The sequence below is a fragment of the Oryctolagus cuniculus genome, chromosome 12, assembly GCF_051225735.1.
Source record: "Oryctolagus cuniculus isolate XC-2025 breed Fujian yellow rabbit chromosome 12, ASM5122573v1, whole genome shotgun sequence".
NCBI classification, from domain to species: domain Eukaryota; kingdom Metazoa; phylum Chordata; class Mammalia; order Lagomorpha; family Leporidae; genus Oryctolagus; species Oryctolagus cuniculus.
This window is the reverse complement of record NC_142878.1, coordinates 96,630,240-96,650,030: the sequence shown is the minus strand read 5'-3', so window position 1 is coordinate 96,650,030 and position 19,791 is coordinate 96,630,240. Positions and strand designations below refer to the sequence as shown.

At 45.6% G+C, this 19,791-nt stretch overlaps 1 protein-coding gene across 2 annotated transcripts; it reads left to right on the top strand.

Moving 5' to 3' along the window:
• The first annotated feature begins 2,032 nt into the window (after positions 1 to 2,032).
• Positions 2,033 to 19,791, top strand: LOC127488699 (uncharacterized). Of its 2 annotated transcripts, XR_016218307.1 has the most exons (5): positions 2,036 to 2,955; positions 3,047 to 3,166; positions 3,600 to 3,694; positions 12,166 to 12,290; positions 13,457 to 19,791. XR_016218307.1 is itself a non-coding variant. In XM_089310654.1 (4 exons), exons 1-3 carry the CDS (start codon positions 2,535 to 2,537, stop codon positions 3,683 to 3,685), a joined length of 627 nt encoding a protein of 208 aa, XP_089166780.1. In that variant the 5' UTR covers positions 2,033 to 2,534; the 3' UTR covers positions 3,686 to 3,694; positions 5,026 to 7,775. The 2 variants fall into 2 exon arrangements, 1 of the variants encoding a protein (XP_089166780.1); XM_089310654.1 differs by lacking the exons at positions 12,166 to 12,290; positions 13,457 to 19,791 and adding an exon at positions 5,026 to 7,775 and having other exon boundaries at positions 2,033 to 2,955.

Below are 19,791 nucleotides of genomic sequence, written 5' to 3'. Positions count from 1 at the left end.
TGGAGGGTGAACCAACGGCAAAAGGAAGAGCTTTCTCTCTCTCTCTCTCTCTCTCTCTCTCTCACTGTCCACTCTGCCTGTAAAAAATTAAAAAAAAAAAAAAGACTCAAGTGTGCTGTCTTGAAGCACACTGCTTCTCTATTCTGTAGTGTGAACTCCAGGTCATTATTATGTAATTGTTAGCAGTCTTAATAGGTAAAAAAAGGCTGTGTTCTCTTTGATGGGTGCTCTTGTTACTCACGCCTCCTACCTAGGCTAGAAAGCAGAGTACCTTTAGATGTTTCTACATGCATGTGGAGCGACTCAGCTTTTTCTCTTTATAGCTTTGGTATAACTAGAATCTTCCCTCTCTGCCACCTTTGTTCCATGGCCCTGCTGCAGATTATTGTCATCCTTTGCCTCTTATTCTTGTTCTGCTCATCCTCCTCAAAAGCACCAGTCGTTTGACCAATACATGCACTCAGTAAATGGAGAGAATACAGGGAGGCACTTTGAACACGTAGGGGCATTTCTCTTATCAAATGCCTGACACGGGAATGTTACTGCTGATCTTGCTCTGATTAGATTTCTTTCTTCTTTCTTTCTTTTTTAATGATTTATTTTCTTAAAAGTCAGAGTTACACAGAGAGAGAAGGAGAGGACGAGAGAGAGGCAGAGGGAGAGGTCTTCCGTCTGCTGGTTCATTCCCCAGATGGCTGCAATGGCTGGAGCTGCTGCAATCTGAAGCCAGGAGCCAGGAGTTTCTTCCAGGTCTCTCACATGGGTGCAGGGGCCCAAGGACTTGAGCCATCTTCTACTGCTTTCCCAGGCCACAGCAGAGAGCTGGATTGGAAGTGGAGCAGCTGAGGCTCATGCCTGCACTGCAGGCAGTGGCTTTACCTGCTACACCACAGCGCTTACCTGCTAGATTTCCTCTTTCTAACATAGGCAGTACAGTACTGTCCTTTTGAGAGGAACAAAGGTTGTAAACCTCACATGTGAAATGAGAAGTTGAGTAAGAAGACCTTCAGGGGCAGGTATTTGATGTTGGATGGCATTAAGAAGCTGCTTGGAACACCTGCATCCCATATGGTATTCCCTGTTTCAAGTCCTGGTGTTGCTACTTTACTCAAAAAAAAAAAAAAAGAGATAAGGTTTTTCATTTGAAAGGCAGAGAGACAGAGAGGGAGAGAGATAGATCGATCTTCCATCCACTGGTTCACTCCCCAAATGGCCTCAGTGGTGGCTGGGACCGGGCCAGGCCAAAGTCAAGAGCCAGGAGCTTCATCTGGGTATCCCACAAGAGTGGTAGGGCCCAAGCACTTGGGCCATCTGTATTGCCTTCGCAGGCAATTAGGGAGCTGGTCCAGAAATGGAGCATCTGGGACTGGAAGTGGTACCCATATGGGATGCTGGCGTTGCAGGGGGCAGCTTTACCCACAACACCACAGTGCCAACACCTAGTGCTGCTTATGATGCAGCTCCTAGCTGATGTATCTAACATTGAGAAATGAGAGAAAAAGTACCAACATGATAACGTGCACGTAGAAAATGTCAACAGTGACCTCAGATGCTGCCTTTCTGTATTCTGTCTTGCTTTGTGGAAGATAGGATTTGTCACATTTCAAACACATTCCATAGGTTAAATGCAGGGCTAGACTGTGAAGGGTGGTGACTGGCAAGCAGACCTGTGTTCTGTGGAGAACTGTGTAGATCACAGGTGTTCCGTGTCCTTGTGCAAGTGGATACGTAAGAGTCTGAATAAATAAATTGCAAAGATTTCCTGATGCGTGAGTCAGAGAATACGCCAGACAGAATGTTTGTAAGGAAGAAGAGAAGGAATGTGTACCAGAATCTTTTCTAAGTTAAACTCTTTTTCAAATTCTGTGTTAATAGGGTATGTAGTGCATATAATATCAAATTCTACACAAACTCTAGTAGTTGGTCTTGATGCAGTATTTTATTTACAGCTATGTCTTCCTTTTTTAAATTTTTTACTTTTTTCGATCTTTCTTATTTTTCATTGAGAGTTACACATGGAGAGGATGAGAGGCAGAGTGAGAGGAGAGAGAGGGAGGTCTCCCATCTGCTGGTCCACTACCCTGTTGGCTGCAAAGGGCGGAGCTGAGCGGATCTGAAGCCAGGAACCAGGAGCCAGGAGCCTCCCCGGGGTCTCCTGCATGGGTGCAGGGGCCCAAGGAGTTGGGCCATCTTCTGCTGCATTCCCAGACCGCAGCAGAGAGCTGCTTCGGAAGTACAGCAGCCGGGACTCGAACCGGAGCCCATATGGGATGCCGGCACTGTGGGCGGTGGCTTTACCCGCTACCGCACAGCGCTGGTCCCTCCCGGAAGCTGTTCCCCGTGGGATCCAGCTGTCTGCTAACGTACCTGGGAAAGCAGAGGGAGATGGCCCAAGGACGTAGGCCCCTGAACCCAGAAGGGAGCACCGGATAAAGTCCCTGGCATCTGCTTTGGCCTGGCCCAGCCCCGGCCTTTGTAGTCACCTGGGGGGTTGATCCCCCAGAAGGACGCTCTGGCGAGAAAGAGCGCTCGTGATGCCGCTTGCATTGCTTCTCTCCCCATGCGGCTTCAACAGCATGCGCTGTGCCAAACAGAAGCCAGGGGGCAGGAGCTCCATTGAGGACTCCCAGGAGGCAGGGAAGTGGGGTGCAGAGTACCTGGGCCACCAGCGGCTGCCCCGCCTGGGTAAAGCCTGGAGGGGCGGGACTGGAAGTGACCCTGGGGGCGCTGGACGCGGGATGTCGCAGTGCGCAGATGCGTCCCGTTGCGCCATGGCGACGGCCAGTGAGGAGTGCGCCTGCGCCTGGCGCTGTGACCTGGAAGTGCACCCGCAGGCGCATCTGCAGCTGTGCTGGTGCTCAGGTAGGAGTCAGCGTCGTGTCCGCTCCTGCCCAGCGCTGGCACAAGCCTTGAGGAGCCATCCTCGACGCTGGTGGCCCACCCTGAGAAGACACAGTGAGTGCCCCCCCAGGTTCAGGCCGGGTTCAGATGAGGCTGCAGTCTGAGGCGGCCGCATCAGTTATCTTGGGCTTCTGGAAATTTCTAGGTGCAGTCTTTTGCTTCGGCCCCTTCTGGAAGACTACACCTCAAGACTGCGTTCATGTTCCAGAGACACAGAAACGGCCTTCCTGCGGAGAGTTTGGTGTGGTGGCCTTCCTGTCACTGGGTAGGCGGGGCCCAGGGTGCAGAGCGGGGGTGGGGTGTGTGTGTGAAGGGTAGCTGGGATAGAAGGTGGAGGAGAGGGTGTAAGGGGGAGGTGGGAGGAGGGAGCGAGGGGGAAGGATGAAAAAGTGGCGTGCAGGTGTGGAGGCGAGGAAGGTAGGGGCAGAAACCCTCGTGGGGCAGAGGCAAGGGAGGGGGAGAGTGACAGGCATCCCGGTGAGTGTGTGGTTGAGCGTGGGGTGGGGAGAGGAAGAACTTTTCCCACGGCCCCGGTTTTCTGCCCCTGGTGGGAAGTAGCCTTGGCCGCATCCGTGAGAAGAGGCCTTGATCACGGCCTTTCTTCTCCGGGTTGTTCGGCAGTGTAAGGTGTGTGTGCGCAGGAAAACGGGCATGGGGCGCTCGAATTAATTTGCACCTAATCCGGTGACTTTCCACAGACTGCACACAGGGAGGAGAAAGCAGAAGCTTAGAGAAACCCCAAGAATCCCTCTTTGCTCTGTTCCAGCCTGCCCCAAGATTCTGACACCTCATAGTAAGTACGCGACTTTTTTCTATTTAAAGACTGGTTTGAAGGGCAGAGTTATAGATGAGGCGGTGAGGGAGAGATCTTCAGTGTGTGGGCTCACCCCGCCCAGGTGCCAGGTGGCTACAATGGCCGGTGCTTGACCAGGCCGGAGCCCAAGCCAGGTACTGTATCCAGTACTCCGGTGTGGGTTCGGGGGCCCAAGTCCTTGGGCCACTTCCTCTGCTTTCCTAGGCGTTTGAGGAGACAGCGGGATCACAAGTGGGAAAAGCCTGGGTGGGGCGGCGGTCGGAGCCATGGCATAGCGGGTGAAGCCGCCGCCTGCAGTACCAGCATTCCATATGTGTGTTGGTTCGAGTCCCAGCAGCTCCACTTCCGTTCCAGCTCTCTACTGTGGCCAGGCAAAGCAGTTGAAGAGGGCCCAAGTCCTTGGGCCCCTGGACCTGTGTGGGAGTCCTGGAGGAAGCTCCTGGCTCCTGGTTTCATATCCACTCAGCTCTTTCTGTGGATGGTTGGCCGTGGTGGCCTTCCTGTCACTGGGTGGGTGGGGCCCGAGGTGCAGAGAGCGGGGAGGGTGTGTGTGTTTGAGGGGTAGTTGGGATAGAAAGTGGAGGAGGGAGGGGCTCAAGGGGGACGCGGGAGGAGAGAGGAAGGGAGGAGAATGAAAAGGTGATGTGTAGGTGTGGAGGTGAGGAAGGGAGGGGCAGAAACCCGCGTGGAGGAGAGGAAAGGGAGGTGGAGAGTGACAGGAGTCCTGGTGGGTGTGGGTGGTGGCAGGGTTTGGGAGAGGAAGAACTTTTCCCATGGCCTCGGTTGCGTCTTGGGTGTTTTCTGTCCCTGGCCAGCAGTAGCCTTGGTCGCGTCCTTGAGAAGAGGACCTTGACTCACGGCCTCTCTTCTCCAGGTTGTTCGGAAGTGTAAGGTGTGTGTGCAGGAAAACGGGCATGGGGCGCTCGAATTAATTTGCACAGAATCTGGTGAATTTTCACAGACTGCACACAGACAGCTTGATCACAAGTGGGAACAGCCTGGGTTGTTGGGGGTTTGGGGGTGTGGGGCGGGCAGAGCCATGGCATAGTCAGTGAAGCCACTGCCAGCTGTACCAGCATCCCGTATGGGTGTCTTCCTTTTCTGTGATACTTTTCTCTCCTTCCCCTGACAGAGGTAAGTATCCAGAGCTTTTGGATGTATTTCATTACAGAAATATTTCTGTTACACACTCTTTATATATGTAAAGTACTTACCCATTTAATCACCATTTATTTGCTGTGTACCTATTTCATGCAAGACTGTGAGCTTGTCCAGGGCAGGACTTTATCTCTCTGCTTTCATTCCTGTAGTCCCTGGTCACAGTTGGTATTTGATATATGCAGAACTAACAGTGCCCTCACTGCTGCGTCTTGGGACAGGAAGTGATGGTTAATGAAGGCTCTGGTCACAAGAATAAAGGTCGGAGGGACAAGAAAGGATGTTTAACAGAATCAGCATTAATGAAGCACTTTCAGTTGTCAGGCTTCTTAAGGTACCGTTGTCTCATTTCTAAATAACAACACAAGGAGGGGAAGCAAGAGGTTTTTTTGTTTGTTTGTTTTTGTTTTTTTGAATTATACCACATTGTCCTGTCTAATTCTCTTCAAAGGTCTGTGAGGGAGGCACTTCTGATAGCCTTTTAAATATTAGTTAAAGGAAGTGGGAACCTGCCCTAGGCCATATATCAAGATCAGTGAAGTTCCAGTTTAAATCCTGCTTTGCTTGCCCCAGAGCTGTGTCCCTCCTGGGGTTGGAACCTCAGCTTCCATCGGTTCCAGAGTTGGGGTATCAGAGAGGTGGTAGCCAGAGAAAACCAGTGGTCCTAGTCTTTGGGCTTGTCTGTGTGTGGAGCATAAATAACTACAGGGACTTGAGCTGTGTCACTAAGGACCCTTCTTGCTAATGCTGTGGCCTCATGCTGTGATTTGTTAACATAGGTCTTGTGTCCTGGTTCACACCAGTGGGGAGTCTTGAGCTGTTGGCGGGGGGCGGGGGGGTCTGAGGAGGGTACCTTGCCACCCTGGGACTGGAACTGACTTTTAAGAGGGACCTTGAGGTATGAAAGGAGATTTGCTGGTAGGGTTAGGACCAGAGGGTTTGAGGAGTCCTCAAGGTCCCTGGTGATTAGTCTTTTTAAAATTTATTTATTATTTATTTCAAAGGAAGAAAGAAATATTTCATGCGTTAGTTTACTTCCCTAATGCCCTCAACAGCTGGAAAGGTATGTGAAGCCAGGGTCTGGGAACTCAATCCAAGTCTCCCATGTGAGTGGCAGGGATGTAAGTACTTGAGCCATCACCTGCTGCCTCCCAGGTTGGAATAGTAGGAAGCTGGATTCAGGACTTCAGCCAGGACTTGATCCTGGGCACTCTAACATGAGCTGTGGGGATTACAGTAGAGGCTTAGTCGCTATACCAAAAGCCCATCCCTGATTAGTCTTCAGTTCCCTCCTTCAAAGTGTGGCTGGCTACTTGGGAGGGGTTTACCTCACCACTGCTAACTGGGCCTGCTGCACAATTTTGTGAGGACCTTGTTCCAAAGGCAGGGGTAAAGGGCCACTAAAGATACTAAAACATAAAGCTCTTTCCTTTCTTCCACCTACCTCCTTGGCTCAGACTCATGCTCTTTTGACTGGCTTACAAAACACAAGTTCAAAGACAGAGTTTTGAGGATTTTTAAGACACCACCAGCAGAGGTTTAAACCCAGTGCAGGCCCTTCAGAGAGCGAGCCGTGTGACTGTTTCTGTGTGACCATGTAGGCTGCACGCCCATGAGGTTGGCCCTGGCTGCTGAATATAACCCATTGGCTTTAACCAGTCCAGGTCTAATCCTGTGACACTCCAGGGCACCTGGGCAGACTTATGTCTTATTAAATCAGCTCCCTGAGGATTGTGTGGACTAGTTAGTCATACTGTCTCGTGATCACGCTCCTCGATTTTCTTAGAGACCTCTTGTCTTGTCTAGCTAGGACTGGTATCTTTTTCTAGAGTAAGGCTCCTCACCCCTGACCTAGAGCACTGAGAGGAACTGGAATGCTGCTGTGTGGCAGAGACCTCCTGCAAGTTCTCTGAGCAGTACTGGGTCCCCACAGCTCCGCTTAGTGTTTCTATGGTACCACACTTTGAGAACTGTGCTCGCAAATGACTCATGGGACAGTCTGTCCCTGCTCTATTCCTGCTCTGAGCCTGGCAATCAAGGTCCAGACAAGGCCCCTGATAGAAATGTTGCATCCAAGCAGCCCCCTTATAACTAAGGTCACCTCAAGATCCCCACAAATGGATCTTGGACCAGAGGTCAGGACTTTATGTGCAACTTGAACACTTCCTGCCTTGGGAAGTTCACTGCCCCCACCCCAGGACATGTTCTGAGCTGCTTGGTCCTAGGTGTAGAGGCTCTGGCCTCTGGAAATGTACTGAGTTGACTTCTGAGTTTCCAGATGCCAGAAAACATGTAACGGAGTTCCTCGGATCTGTGTGACCACTTGGATATCCAACTGTGATTGCAGACACCCATGGTGAAGACTTTTGAGTGCCGCCTCATGGTGGAGCTGAGTGCTTCCTGCTGGGACTGTGGGATCTTCCTGGGATGCCAGGGTGGCACAGCAAGCCATGGTGCTCTGGAGGCTGTCACTGAATCTGTGTGTAGCTTAGAAGGTAAAACTGTGTCTTTCCAGTAGTATGGAGCAGAGCCTCAGGACGAGGAGATGGTCCTATCAGAACTTGATGCTGGGGCTGGCGCTGTGGCACAGCAGGATAAAGTGTTGGCCTGCAGTACTGGCATCCCATATGGGTGCTGGTTCATGTCCCGGCTGCTCCACTTCTGAGCCAGCTCTCTGCTAAGCCCTGGGAAAGCAGTAGAAGATGACCTGAGTCTTTGGGGTCCTGCACCCGTGTGGGAGACCTAGAAGAAAATTCTGGCTCCTGGCTTTGGATCAGCTCAACACTGGCCATTGGCAGTCATTTGGGGAGTGAACAAGCTGTTGGAAGACCTCTCTGTCTCTGTCTGTCTCTGTCTCTCTAACTCTTTCAAATAAGTAAAATAAATCTTTTTTAAAAAAGAACTTAATGCTAATGTGTGCATTTGTTCTAACTTGGAAAGGAAATCTCATTCCTCTGCTTCAAGTCACCTTGCAATTCAGGAAGGGCAGCATTTTTTTTGCGTTAGGCTTCTTGCTTCTTCTCTGCTGGCTTCTCCCTTGTAAATTATCATGTAGCATCATCCTTTGCTCTGGTAGGATTCATTTTTAAAACTTTTTTTAAGTTTTTCTCTTTCTTTTTCTCTTCTTCATCAGAATAGTTCAGAAAGTTAATGGGAAATGGAATCAAAAGATACCTTTATTTTAGTGTAAAATTTTTTAAGCCCATGCATATTTTTTGTAATACGTATTTTTATATAATGTTTGAAGATCCCTCATGTATCATAACAAGTCTTTACAAATTTTGGTCATTGTCTTGGTCCTTTAGTTATTAGGAATAAATTATTTTGTTAGGTTGAAATTAGCCTATTTGAATTAGTGCCGGATCTCATTTGCTGTGACATAAAGAATTGCTTTATGGATAATGAAAGCACCTTAATGATGTGGTCTAAAGGAGAAAACAATATTACTGAAGCTATTAACACCAGGGGACTTCTCCCTGACCTCTTAACAGTGCCCTGCAAACTGTACATTATTGCACTTTTGAGGATCCAGGGGCTGAAGTCTGGCCTGAAGGTATTTTAGAGAATGCTCCACGTGGGAAAGTCATAAGAAAAACAGAGGAATATAAGTAGCAGTTAATGAGAAGGCAGAAGAGACTTCTAGAATTGAAGTGACCACAAGGTTTGCTGGGATTTTTTGAGCAGCACAGCACTAGGTTGTCTGTGTTGGGCACCAGATACAATCACTACAGCCTTGTGAAGTTAGAAACTATGCCGTTCTGCAGAATTCAGTTTGAGACTCACTAATAGGACTCAGCCTACAAGGAATGCAGATGAGACAGAGCATCTCTGACCTTAACAGAGGCAGTGTGATTGGTCATTCTTTACTTTCCCTTTATATTGCTATAGCAACTTTAAAATGCCTTTTGTTTAAAAACCTGAGGAAATGTATGTGAAAAGTCATTTTGGCAATCTTTGGTCATCAGTAAATTCACCATCTTACGTGTGTTATAACTTACTGAACCCGTGGTACTAGGAACTTGATAGAAGTTTGCAGCATTAGACTACAATTTTCTGCTTGCTCAAAACTGAGGGAGTTGGAGCTTACCCAGCATAATTAGAAATGTACCCTCTATTTGAAGCCTTGGCAAGAACAATAATTTAGTATCGTGGCTGTGTGGCACTGGTAGAATGTGTTGTTCAGTCCTGAGTTTGGGCACCTTGTTTGTTTATGACAGAAAACAGCTTTCAGAAACTTCCTGGTGGATAAAATACCCTTTTCACAATCTGGTGGTTTCATTGCTTTTTTCCTAAAGGTTTAATTTTCCCTTCGAGTGCAGGCATGTTCATTTTATCAAAGCTGGCATTTTCTCTTCTTTAAAAATTAAAGTCTTGAGTATTCTGAAGAAAATTTCGCAACCATTAGGGTATATAAGTGCGTGTCGTGTGAGCATAATTACAAGGATGAAATGCTTTGCTTTTGAGTAGTAGTGGACCAACACTTGGTGTGCTAAGCAACATAGTTTTTATTCTATTTTGTGGTTCAAAGGCTGCTTACTACTGCTCCTGATCTTAGATTATCTTAGTCCTTTTTGTCAAATGGATTTAGAGCGCACAGCACCTTTTTATCCACCTTCTCTCTGAAAAGCAGTGGGAGATAGAGCAACTTTTTTAAAGATTTATTTATTTATTTGCGAGGTAGAGTTACAGAGAGAGAGGTTTTCCGTCCAATGGTTCACTCCCCAAATGGTTGCAATGGCCAGAGGCGAACCGATTCAAAAGCTGGAGCCAGGAGCTTCTTTGAGGTCCCCTACATGGTTTCAGGGGCCCAAGAAGTGAGGCTATCTTCTGCTGCTTTTCCAGGCTATAAGCAGAAAGCTAGATTGGAAGAGTAGCATCGGGGGCACGAACCGCACCCATGAGGGATGCTGGCGCTGCCGGAGGGATGCTTTACCTACTTTACCACGGCGTTGGCCCACAGAGCAAATTTTTAAGCCAAGAGCCAGGAGCCCAAGAGCTGGGCCATCCTCCGCTGCTTTCCCAGGCACATTAGCAGGGAGCTGGATTGGAATCCGAGTACCAGAACTCGAACTGCTGCCTATATGGGATGCTGGCACCGCAGGAGTTGCTTTTAATTCTTCCTATGACTTTAATTTAGCTACCCGGGAACTTTAATTTAGCTACCTGAGCTACCAGAGCAGAGGCTAGGACAGGTGTTCCCAGCCTCATTTTATGGGTCAGGAATAAATAAAGCCTGGAGTATTGGCTGCATTTGTTCATCTGGAACTTGATACCAGAGCCCAGAATTTTAGTTTTATAAATGTTGAAGATTTTTGGCTCCAGAATTTAAATGAAGTTCAGCATCTTTACTTTTTGTTATTCTGAATGTGATTTACTTGTCCCTGAAGTGTGCACATCACAAAATTTATTATTTAGAAAGTGGAAGTTGAAAAAGAAAATGGAAGATACTCCTCAGTTCTGTTTGGAGATGTCCGAAGCACTGTTGACAGTTTGGTGTGCTCTCTTACAGATGCTTTTCCTCCCTTAAATTGTGTGTGTGTGTGTGGGTGTGGTTGTGGGTGTATTGTGTGTGTACAGTGCTCACATGCACATAGAAATGACTTTGTGCAGAACTGTGCTCTTAATAGGATAGTTTCCATCTTTCTTTTTATACTTGACAGTATAGTAAACTATAAACCTTATAAACACAATAAACATAGATCATTTTATACATATAGACATTATAAACACATAGATCTAATTCTCTTCAGTGACTGTATAAGATTACATTGTATTCCAACATAAGGGGTTGCTATTTTGTGTGATAATTCTGATTTTTTTTTGAGAGGCAGAGTGGACAGTGAGAGAGAGAGACAGAAAGGTTTTCCCTTTGCCGTTGGTTCACCCTCCAATGGCCGCCGCGGCCGGTGCACCACGCTGATCCGATGGCAGGAGCCGGGTACTTATCCTGGTCTCCTATGGGGTGCAGGGCCCAAGTACTTGGGCCATCCTCCACTGCACTCCCTGGCCACAGCAGAGAGCTGGCCTGGAAGAGGGGCAACCGGGACAGAATCCGGCGCCCCGACCGGGACTAGAACCCGGTGTGCCGGCGCCGCAATGCGGAGGATTAGCTTACTGAGCCGCGGCACCGGCCGATAATTCTGATTTTTCACCATTAAAATAATGCGGCAGTGATCAACCTGGAATGTGCATACTTGAGCATCCCTGGAACTGTTTTGATGACCTGTGTTATTGGAGAATTGCTAAGACAAGAACAGTCCTGTTTAAAATTTTCCTAGGTCCTTCAACATTATTCCGCAGGGTTGCATCCATCTAGACTTCCACAAACAGTGAGGTAAATTTCCTGTGCTTTCCATCAACACCGGGAGTAAAGCATTGTTGGTCAGTGTACATGGTGCTTAACGTGGAATCTGGTGTTTTCTTACTTACATAGGTTATGATTTCCAACTATCGCCAAGAGGTAAACACTAGAGTTAGGTTTAGGCTGTGGTTCTTGCTGGTATGCCTCTGTTTTAAATTTCATCTCACATCAGCTTGGCATCAAGATTTCCAGCTTTCCAAAGCTGGCCACACATTTAAAGCAAGTGTCTCAACCAGTTGTTAGAGGAAAAGATACAGCAGTGGTAACGATGATGCTAAATGAATATCATATCTGACACCTCATCACCTAGTTGAAATATCTTTGTGTTTACTTGTTTTCTGGAATAAAAATAATTCAGGCTTATCGAAACTATACATTTTCATTCCTTGCACAAATGAGACAATCTAGTTTCTGACTCACTGGGCTTCTAAAATTCTGTGGGTAGGGGCTAGTGTTGTGGTGCAGTGGGTTAAGCCATCACCTGTAATGCCAGCATCCCACCCTTGTTTTCTTTCTGTAATCCAGTAGTTGAAAAACAGCCACCACTCCCAATGCATGAGTCCTATAAAAGCAATTTCACTTTATTTGAACACTCTAAGGAGAAAAAGCAGATGAGTATGTATTGTACCTAAAGAGAAAAACTCTGTCAAATTTTAAATCGAATGGTGGAATAAATTCCATGACAAAAGTGAAGCAAACAATTGACCTGTGGCCCCACTGCGCTGGTGCCTGGCTTCACTGCCTACTGGGGACAGACAGCAGGAGCCCAGGAGAAGCCTGGAGCCACACCCCTGCGCGGGCTTGGTCTTTGTTTTTTGATTGGTTGGAGCCTGCAGGTAATCCAACCAGAATTGATGTATGCTGTTGAATACCGAGTTTATAAAAGGGGTGCTCAGTGCTGCTGTTTCCCTTTTCTCTTCTTGGTGTCCAGCGCCGTGGAGCTCTTCATTGGAGTATGTGCTAAGCCCTGGCCCTAAGAACAAGGAGGTGAGCAGCCGAGAGCAACACCTGCAGGAAGGGCCGGGCTGCCGGTAGTAGATTCAACAGGACCCTCAGGTTTGTCCATCCTCGCCTGGTGAGTCTTCTTGAAATGTTTGTGCGTATCATACGCTGGTCCTGGACACAGGCAGGGGACACTTGGGCCTTCAGGAGCCAGGGGGAAGGAAGAATAAATTGTATGTTATAAATTGAATACTGTATTTTATATGATAACCTTTTATTATATATTATAAATTTCATATCATATGTTCTAAATAGATTTTAAATTGTATATTGTAAACCATATATGTGCTCGGAGGTATCACAGACAGTTCCAGGAGGTGTGAGCCTACCTGGCTGAATTCTGATGCCAGGATGGGTGAACCAGCAGGTGCCCGCAGGTGAGTCATCTTCTTATAGGTGGGCAATTAAGATGCCCAGCAACTGTGTTGATTTCCAGGTCTCTTGTTTTATTTTCTGGATTTATAGTTCTACTTAGTGGATAGGAGCTGAGAAAGTGGATCTGGTCATCCAGGAAGGAAGTTCCTGCTCACAGGCTTTGCTTCCTGTTTTTCCTAATTTGCTAAGATAGTTTCTCTCAGTTTGCGTTGAAGGTTCTCCAACACAGCAGTAATAACTTTGACTGCTAAACTCAAAAAGATGGTTGTACATTGTTGTCATCGCCCCACTGAATTCTAATTCTGCCTCTGTGATATCCAGTGTTTCCCTAATTTTATGAAAAAGTTCCTGAGGAATACATTGTTGTATTGCGTTAATGAGTGTGGTTATCTGGGAAGACATATCATGTAAAATTTACATATCCCAGTCATACTATTGCATTAACTAGGAATATGGGGACTCCGTTTATCATCAGAGGATGGCACCGAAATTTTGAGTGGGTAGCATTACTTCCTAAGTATATTTGTTTCAGGTATAAAACTATAAGGTTCTGAATAACTCAATACAGGTTCTTTTTACTTCTAAATTCGATTTTGAAATACTGAAATCATTCGGATTATGATATTTGTAGACCATTTTTAGGTCTGAGAAGGCAGGGGCATTGTTTCTGGGCAGTATCCACTCTGGTTGCCGTGTAATTGGTTCTAAACCATCGGTTGGTGAATTGAAATCCCTGTTTGTCCTGTGTTTTAAACAACACAAAATTTCAAAATCCGTAGGTATTGTGTTTTGTGGTTTGGTTCTTACAGTATGTGGTGAATTAAGTCTCCCTTCCTTCTGGTTAGCAGTTACTCGTGTTGACATCCCAGGATCATTCCTTGATCCTCATCTTATGAGATGCTGACCAGTGACTACTCCGAAACAGCCCCTTGGTGCACGTCCTCGTGGATGTTCCAGTTTCCTCAGTATCCACTCTTGGTGTTCCTGTTAGTGCTGATTGTTCAAATCCAGAAGTTGAAATGACCCCATGTTCAGTCTATGTGTTTGTTCTCACTGGTCTTCTCATCCTAGGCAGCCTTATCTCTGTACCGTGTTTCAGGAAGGTCTTGGCTCTTTCTCTCATCGTTAGCTTGACCTATTTATATTGCCCATGGTTTTCTCGTGTTGGCTATTTTCAAACTTGATTCCTTGATTCCATAATTTGCCCTCACACACAACAAACCAAGAAAAATCTGTTCTTTTGTTTTCTCATGCTCCCAGTCCACAGATGTTCTCTGATAACAATCACCAGGCATCTCAAAGGCTGTCTGGTCCCTACACCCTTCTCAAAGCCACATGAATATGTGATTCTTTTGCTTTTCACTTTTGCGTCTCAGTTCTGTCACCTTTTCCACAAACCTCTGTTCCTGTGACTACCATGAAACTTTAGCATCTCCCACAAAAAGCCTAGGCTAGCAACTACTAGTGCACTACTAATAAGAAGTTAAAATATAGAAACTTTGTGAGGAAATTCCAAAATTAGAGTGGTTTATGCCAAACATCTTAAGATGCTTTTCCTCTGCTTAACTAAAGTCATATCTATGGGGGAAAACTAGGTGAAAAGTTTTCTACAAACAATGCCTTTGTTACCTCTATACAATTGTGTTTGTGAATTATGTAGGCCTCTATAATTACATATGGGGAAACTAAAACTGTGACTTGCAGTTCAGTATTGCAAATATTATAAAGCTTTCTACTGAAGTGCTGTAGTGAGAAAACAGGCATGGAGTCCAGGAAATCCTTCAATGAATTGGTATATGTGTAGTTTTCAGAGTGCTGCTTTCAAAGACATTTAAACCTTGTAAACATTTTCATACATATGATGTTAAATTTAAAAGTGCTGCCTCAGCAAACACTGAGCTCTATGTGATTGATAACTCCTCCTACACTAATGGATCACCTTGCTTGATTTCCCCACCTGATTACTATGGAAGATGACATGTGAGTGTCAAATGGGGAAAGAAAGGTTTTTCTTAAAGATTTATTTATTTGAAAGGCAGAGCTACAGAGAGGCAGGGGCAGAGAGAGAAAAAGAGAGAGGTCTTTGATCTGCTGGTTCACTCCCCATAAGGCCGCAATGGCTGGAGCTGAGCTGATATGTAGCCAGGAGCCCGGAGCTGCTTCTGGGTCTCTCTGTGGGTGCAGGAGCCCAAGCACTTTGGCCATCTTCCACTTTCCTAGGCTATATCACAGAGCTGGATCAGAAGTGGAGCAGTGGGGACTCAAACCAGTGCTCTTATGAGATGCCGGCACTACAGGCAGAAGCTTTTCCTGCTATGCCGCAGTGCCGTCCCCAAGAGATATTCTTGTAGTAGACTAATGTTCATGGTGTATAGCCGTCTGCTCTGTGCAGGTAGAATTTGAGTAATTCTTGGCAGACCCTAAATTTTTGAGGTACATAGAGATAATATGATAAATGTAATGGGACCCACAGTTTTCTGGTAAAATACTTCATGATATCTACTGGGGTCCTGCCATTTATGAAAATGGGTTCTAAAGCAACCTGATCAGTGAAGACGTTGCCACCTATTGATCCAGTGAAGCAAGTGCAGCGTGAGCACCTCTGACCCTGGCAGAGGCTGCAGCCCCTGGTGACTAAGATGCCGTAGGCCTGTACTGCTACTCATTCCACGGGGAAGGCCCTGCCATACTGCTGTGAGCATCCTGGTTTAATATTTTGGTATTGCCATGTTTTGCTTTGTTCTTCAACTTAAATACATGATATCTCCATTTGGTTCGTTTATTTCCTCTTGCAGTTTTCACAGCTAAATTTCTTTTTTTAATAATTTTTATTTATACAGAGGTGAACAGATATCATGTATTTCATAGACACAGATTGAGGAGTGTAGTGATACTTCACCTTTCCCTCCTCTCCCCAGAATGCTGCCCTCCTCCCTCCTTCCTTTCCTGTGATTACAAAATAAGCTGAAAGAATGTCATTGTGAAAACTATAGGAAAGTGTAAATTCTAAAACTTGACAGAACTAACTCCATAAGGTGTAGCTCCTGGTAGGAACTGAAAAATGCAGATTGGGCTGTTGAAAAATTGTCATGCATTTCAATATGGAAACCCTAGGAATTTAGATTGAGTTTAGGTGAGAAACTACCATGGTGCCTCCCCAAAGGTGTGTTCTCTAAACATAATGTGCCCACATCCAACTATTGCTTTGAACCAAGGGCCATTGTGGTCAACAATGATGGGAAATGGAAGGCATTTTAGGGCAGTGAGCCTGAGGACTGTGACCAAGACCTGTCCCGGTGAGTCAGTGAGAGATCAAACTGTGCATGAGCCCCCTAGCTCCAAGCCCCAGCACTTGCCCCATCTTCCTATCAGCCTTCATTTACAAAGTACAAATTCAAGCGAAATCCAGCAAGAATTTGGACAGCAGAGAGCGTACTCTTTTTCGTTGGGTCCAGTTGCCGTGTCACTGGTGACATGCTGATGAAGCAGGCCCTGCGTTTTCAGTTCCATGGTTTAATTGGGCGAATTCTCAACCTGCCTGTAATATGTAACTGTGTTACATGCATATAGGAATGTACACCCATCGGTGGGAGAATACCATATGGTAATTTATAATTCTAATTTCACTTCTCACTTTCCTGGTTTCCTTCAGATATACTAACTTTTATTTTCTATTTCTGAGTTTTCAGTCTGAGGGAGGTGAGGTGACAGTGTAATGTGTTACTTGGATATTGTCTTAAATATTCTCTTGATAGAAATCCTGAATCTTTATTTTCAAGATATAAACCGCCTGAAATTTAGTTTAGTCAAGTTCATGAATGTTTTTCTTAAGATTTATTTATTTGAAAGTCAGAGTTACACAGAGAGAGAAGGAGAGGCGGAGGGAGAGAGAGAGGTCTTTCATCTGCTGGATCACTCCCCAGTTGGCCGCAATGGCCAGAACTCTGCTGATCCGCAGCCAGGAGCCAAGAGGTTCTTCCAAGTCTCCCACGTGGGTGCGAGGGCCCAAGGACTTGGGCCATCCTTTACTGCTTTCCCAGTCCATAGCAGAAAGCTGGATTGGAAGTGGAGCAGCCGGGACTTGAACCGATGCCCATATGGGATACCGGCACTGCATTTGGTGGCCTCACCTACTATGCCACAGTGCCAGCCAGCCCCAATCATGAATGTTTTAAAACTCATTTCTTTCCCATGAAGCCTACCAAAACCCCACAATATTAACCTAAGTTCCTTAATTTTTATTTGCATTTTAAGTATAGGAACCTATTTTTGCATGTTTTATTTTTCCAGCCTTATTACAATACAACCGAGAAACAAAAATTGTATATATTCAAGGCATGCAATGTGTGTTTCGATATGAGTCTGATCTTTACATTGCATTTTCACACAAACTTTTCGACTCTCCTGGTACTTACCATACACTATGAAAGGGGTAGTGCAATGAAGCTACTTAACAAAGTTATCACTCCTATAGTGTTTTTAAAATTTTTAAATTTTATTTATGTATGTATTTTCCCAGAAGATTTATTTGAAAGGCAGGGTCCAGCGCCATGGCTCACTTGGTTAATCCTCTGCCTGCAGTGCCGGCATCCCATATGGGTGCCGGGTTCGAGTCCCGGTTGCTCCTCTTCCAGTCCAGCTCTCTGCTGTGGCCCGGGATGGTGGAGGATGGCCCAAGTGCCTGGGCACCTGAACCCGCGTGGGAGACCAGGAGGAAGGACCTGACTCCTGGCTTTGGATCAGTGCAGCGCCAGCTCTAGGGGCCATTTGGGGAGTGAACCAACAGAAGAAAGACCTTTCTCTCTGTCTTTCTCTCACTGTATAACTACCTGTCAAAAAAAAAAAAAAAAAAAAAGAAAGGCAGGCAGCAGGGAAAGAGAGTAAGATAGAGTGAGAGAGAGGATGAGGGATATCTCATCTCATGCATTATTTCACTCCTCAAATGTCCTCAGTGGCAGGGCTGGACCCCAGGTCTCCCACTTTGGCACAGTGGCCCAAGCCGTTGGGACATCTTCTAGTGCTTCGCCAGGCACATTAGCAGGGAGGTGAATGGGAAGTGGAGCAGCTGGGACTCGGTCTGGTGCCCATAGGGGATGCTGGCCGTCTAGGTGGAGGCTTAAGCTTTTACACCCCAGCTCCAGCACCATAACCATATATTTGTATCTTGTGACTAACATCTCTTCATTTTTCCTGCTCTCTGACTGTGTTAGTTTGACTTTTGTATATTCCACATGTAAGTGTGCTCATGTAGTATTTCTTATTTCTGTGTCTTGTTTCACTCATTGTAATGTCCTGTAGTTCCATACTTTTGGATCCATCTCGTGACAAGTAGTAGTATTTCCTTTGTTTTTAAGGTTTGGCGAGGATTCCACTGTGTGTGTATCCCAGTTTTCCTTATGGGTCCATCAACAAAGATTTGGGTTATTTCCATATCGTGGAATTGTGAATGATGCTGAAGTGAATGTGGGGGTGCAGACAGTTCTCTGAGATGGTGGTTTTCTTTTGGATTCATGGCTAATAAAGGTTGTTCCTTTTTTAATTTCATTTGAGGAACTTCCATATTGCTTTTCATAATGGCTGGCACAATTTACATTCCCTCCACTAGTGTGTGTTCTGTTTACTCTACATTGTGCCCGATACTTGTTATCTTTTAACTTTTTAATAGTAGCCATTTAACAGATATAATAACCATTGTCATCTTGATTTGCATTTTGCTGATGATAGCAATGTTCAGAACTTTTTCACATACCCTCAGGGTACATTGTATGTCTTTGTTGGAAAACATTGATTCAGTCCTTTGTCCTTTTTAAATTGTATTCTTTGCTGCTTAGTGGTATGCCTTCCTTGTATTATTCCCTTGATCATACATCCAGTTTGCTAATATTTCCTCCTATCCATTGGTGTGCCTTTTCATTTCACTGATCTTTGCTTTACTAGTTTGTTGGGGTTTCATTTCCTTACATTTGCTTTTGCTCTCTGTGCTTTAGTTGTTAGCACATAAGCAACCACTCTTGAGGCTGATGTCAAGGACTTTTCTACTTTATAAGTTGTAAGTGTTCAGATCTTCTGTATGGACTTTCAGTTCATTTTGAGCTGATTTTAATATGTGGTGTAACAGTGATACAGTTTCAGTTTTGGACATGTGGTTATCCAGGTTGCTTCTGCCTCAGATGTGGGCCTTTACGTCCAGTGACTGCATGTTTGGTAACCCTGGTGGGCCAGGGTCCCCAGTGTCTTCAGTTGGATCCATTAAACCAGATGCTGTGGCTGGAGTTGGGCAGGAGCTTGGCATGTGTAGTGATTTGGGAGTAGGAGACCATGCAGTGATGGGGTCAAGACAGGGGACTGTGGCCTCCTCCTCTGGAAGCCAGGGCTATATGAGGGTGTGTCAGACAGTTTTTTGAAGGGTAGACATTTGGCATGGTGGGAAAGACAATGCTCAGGATACCAGTGGCAGCCAGTGATGGCTTAAGTAGTTGGATTCTTGCTACCACATTGGAGACCATCTTCCAGCTTCAGCCTGGGTCAGATCAGCCCTGAGTATTTTGGACATTTGGGTAATGAACTACTAGATGGGTGGTATCTTTCTCTCTCTCTCTCTCTCTCTCTCTCTCTCTCTCCTCCCCCCTCCCCGTTATTGTTTCTCCGTGTTTTGCTTTTGAAACCAATTGCAATATTAAAACTAGGTGGAAAAAATGGTTTACGGATGATTATCCCAGTAGCCTTAGATTACTGAGTCATTTCCTAGGATCATGCAGGGGGATGTGTGTAGCTCACAGTAATCTGTTATCTTTTATTAGAAAAAGAAATAAAGGAGCCCAAGGCTCTGTCCATAAAATAATGCCAAAGATTAATGTAGATTTGATCAGTACAAATTTTATATGAGTATTGAAATGTCACACTAGCCCATAAATATGTACAACTCTTGTGGATGAAATTTAAGGAAAAATACCAACATGTTACTTGGTGTATAAAGTTAAGGGGTTTTAAATGATTAATGTCACAACTAATATTATGGTATTTGAAAATGGTTAATTAATACAAGCAAAAACATAACCTGTAAATAACTGAACTGTTCTTTTCTTGTCATGCTCAGTCGAAGGGCTACCTGGCTGTGTTTAAGTTGGTGATGGATATTTATTTTAGATTGTTTCCTTTAATAAACTAAAATGGTAGTATG

Bases quoted from the DNA above. Each gene is read 5' to 3' on its own strand.
- LOC127488699 (XM_089310654.1), top strand. From the start codon at position 2,535: ATGCCGCTTGCATTGCTTCTCTCCCCATGCGGCTTCAACAGCATGCGC. The intron at 2,956-3,046 runs GTGAGTGCCCCC...GGAAATTTCTAG, and splicing joins GCCCACCCTGAGAAGACACA to GTGCAGTCTTTTGCTTCGGC. The intron at 3,167-3,599 runs GTAGGCGGGGCC...GACTTTCCACAG, and splicing joins GGTGGCCTTCCTGTCACTGG to ACTGCACACAGGGAGGAGAA.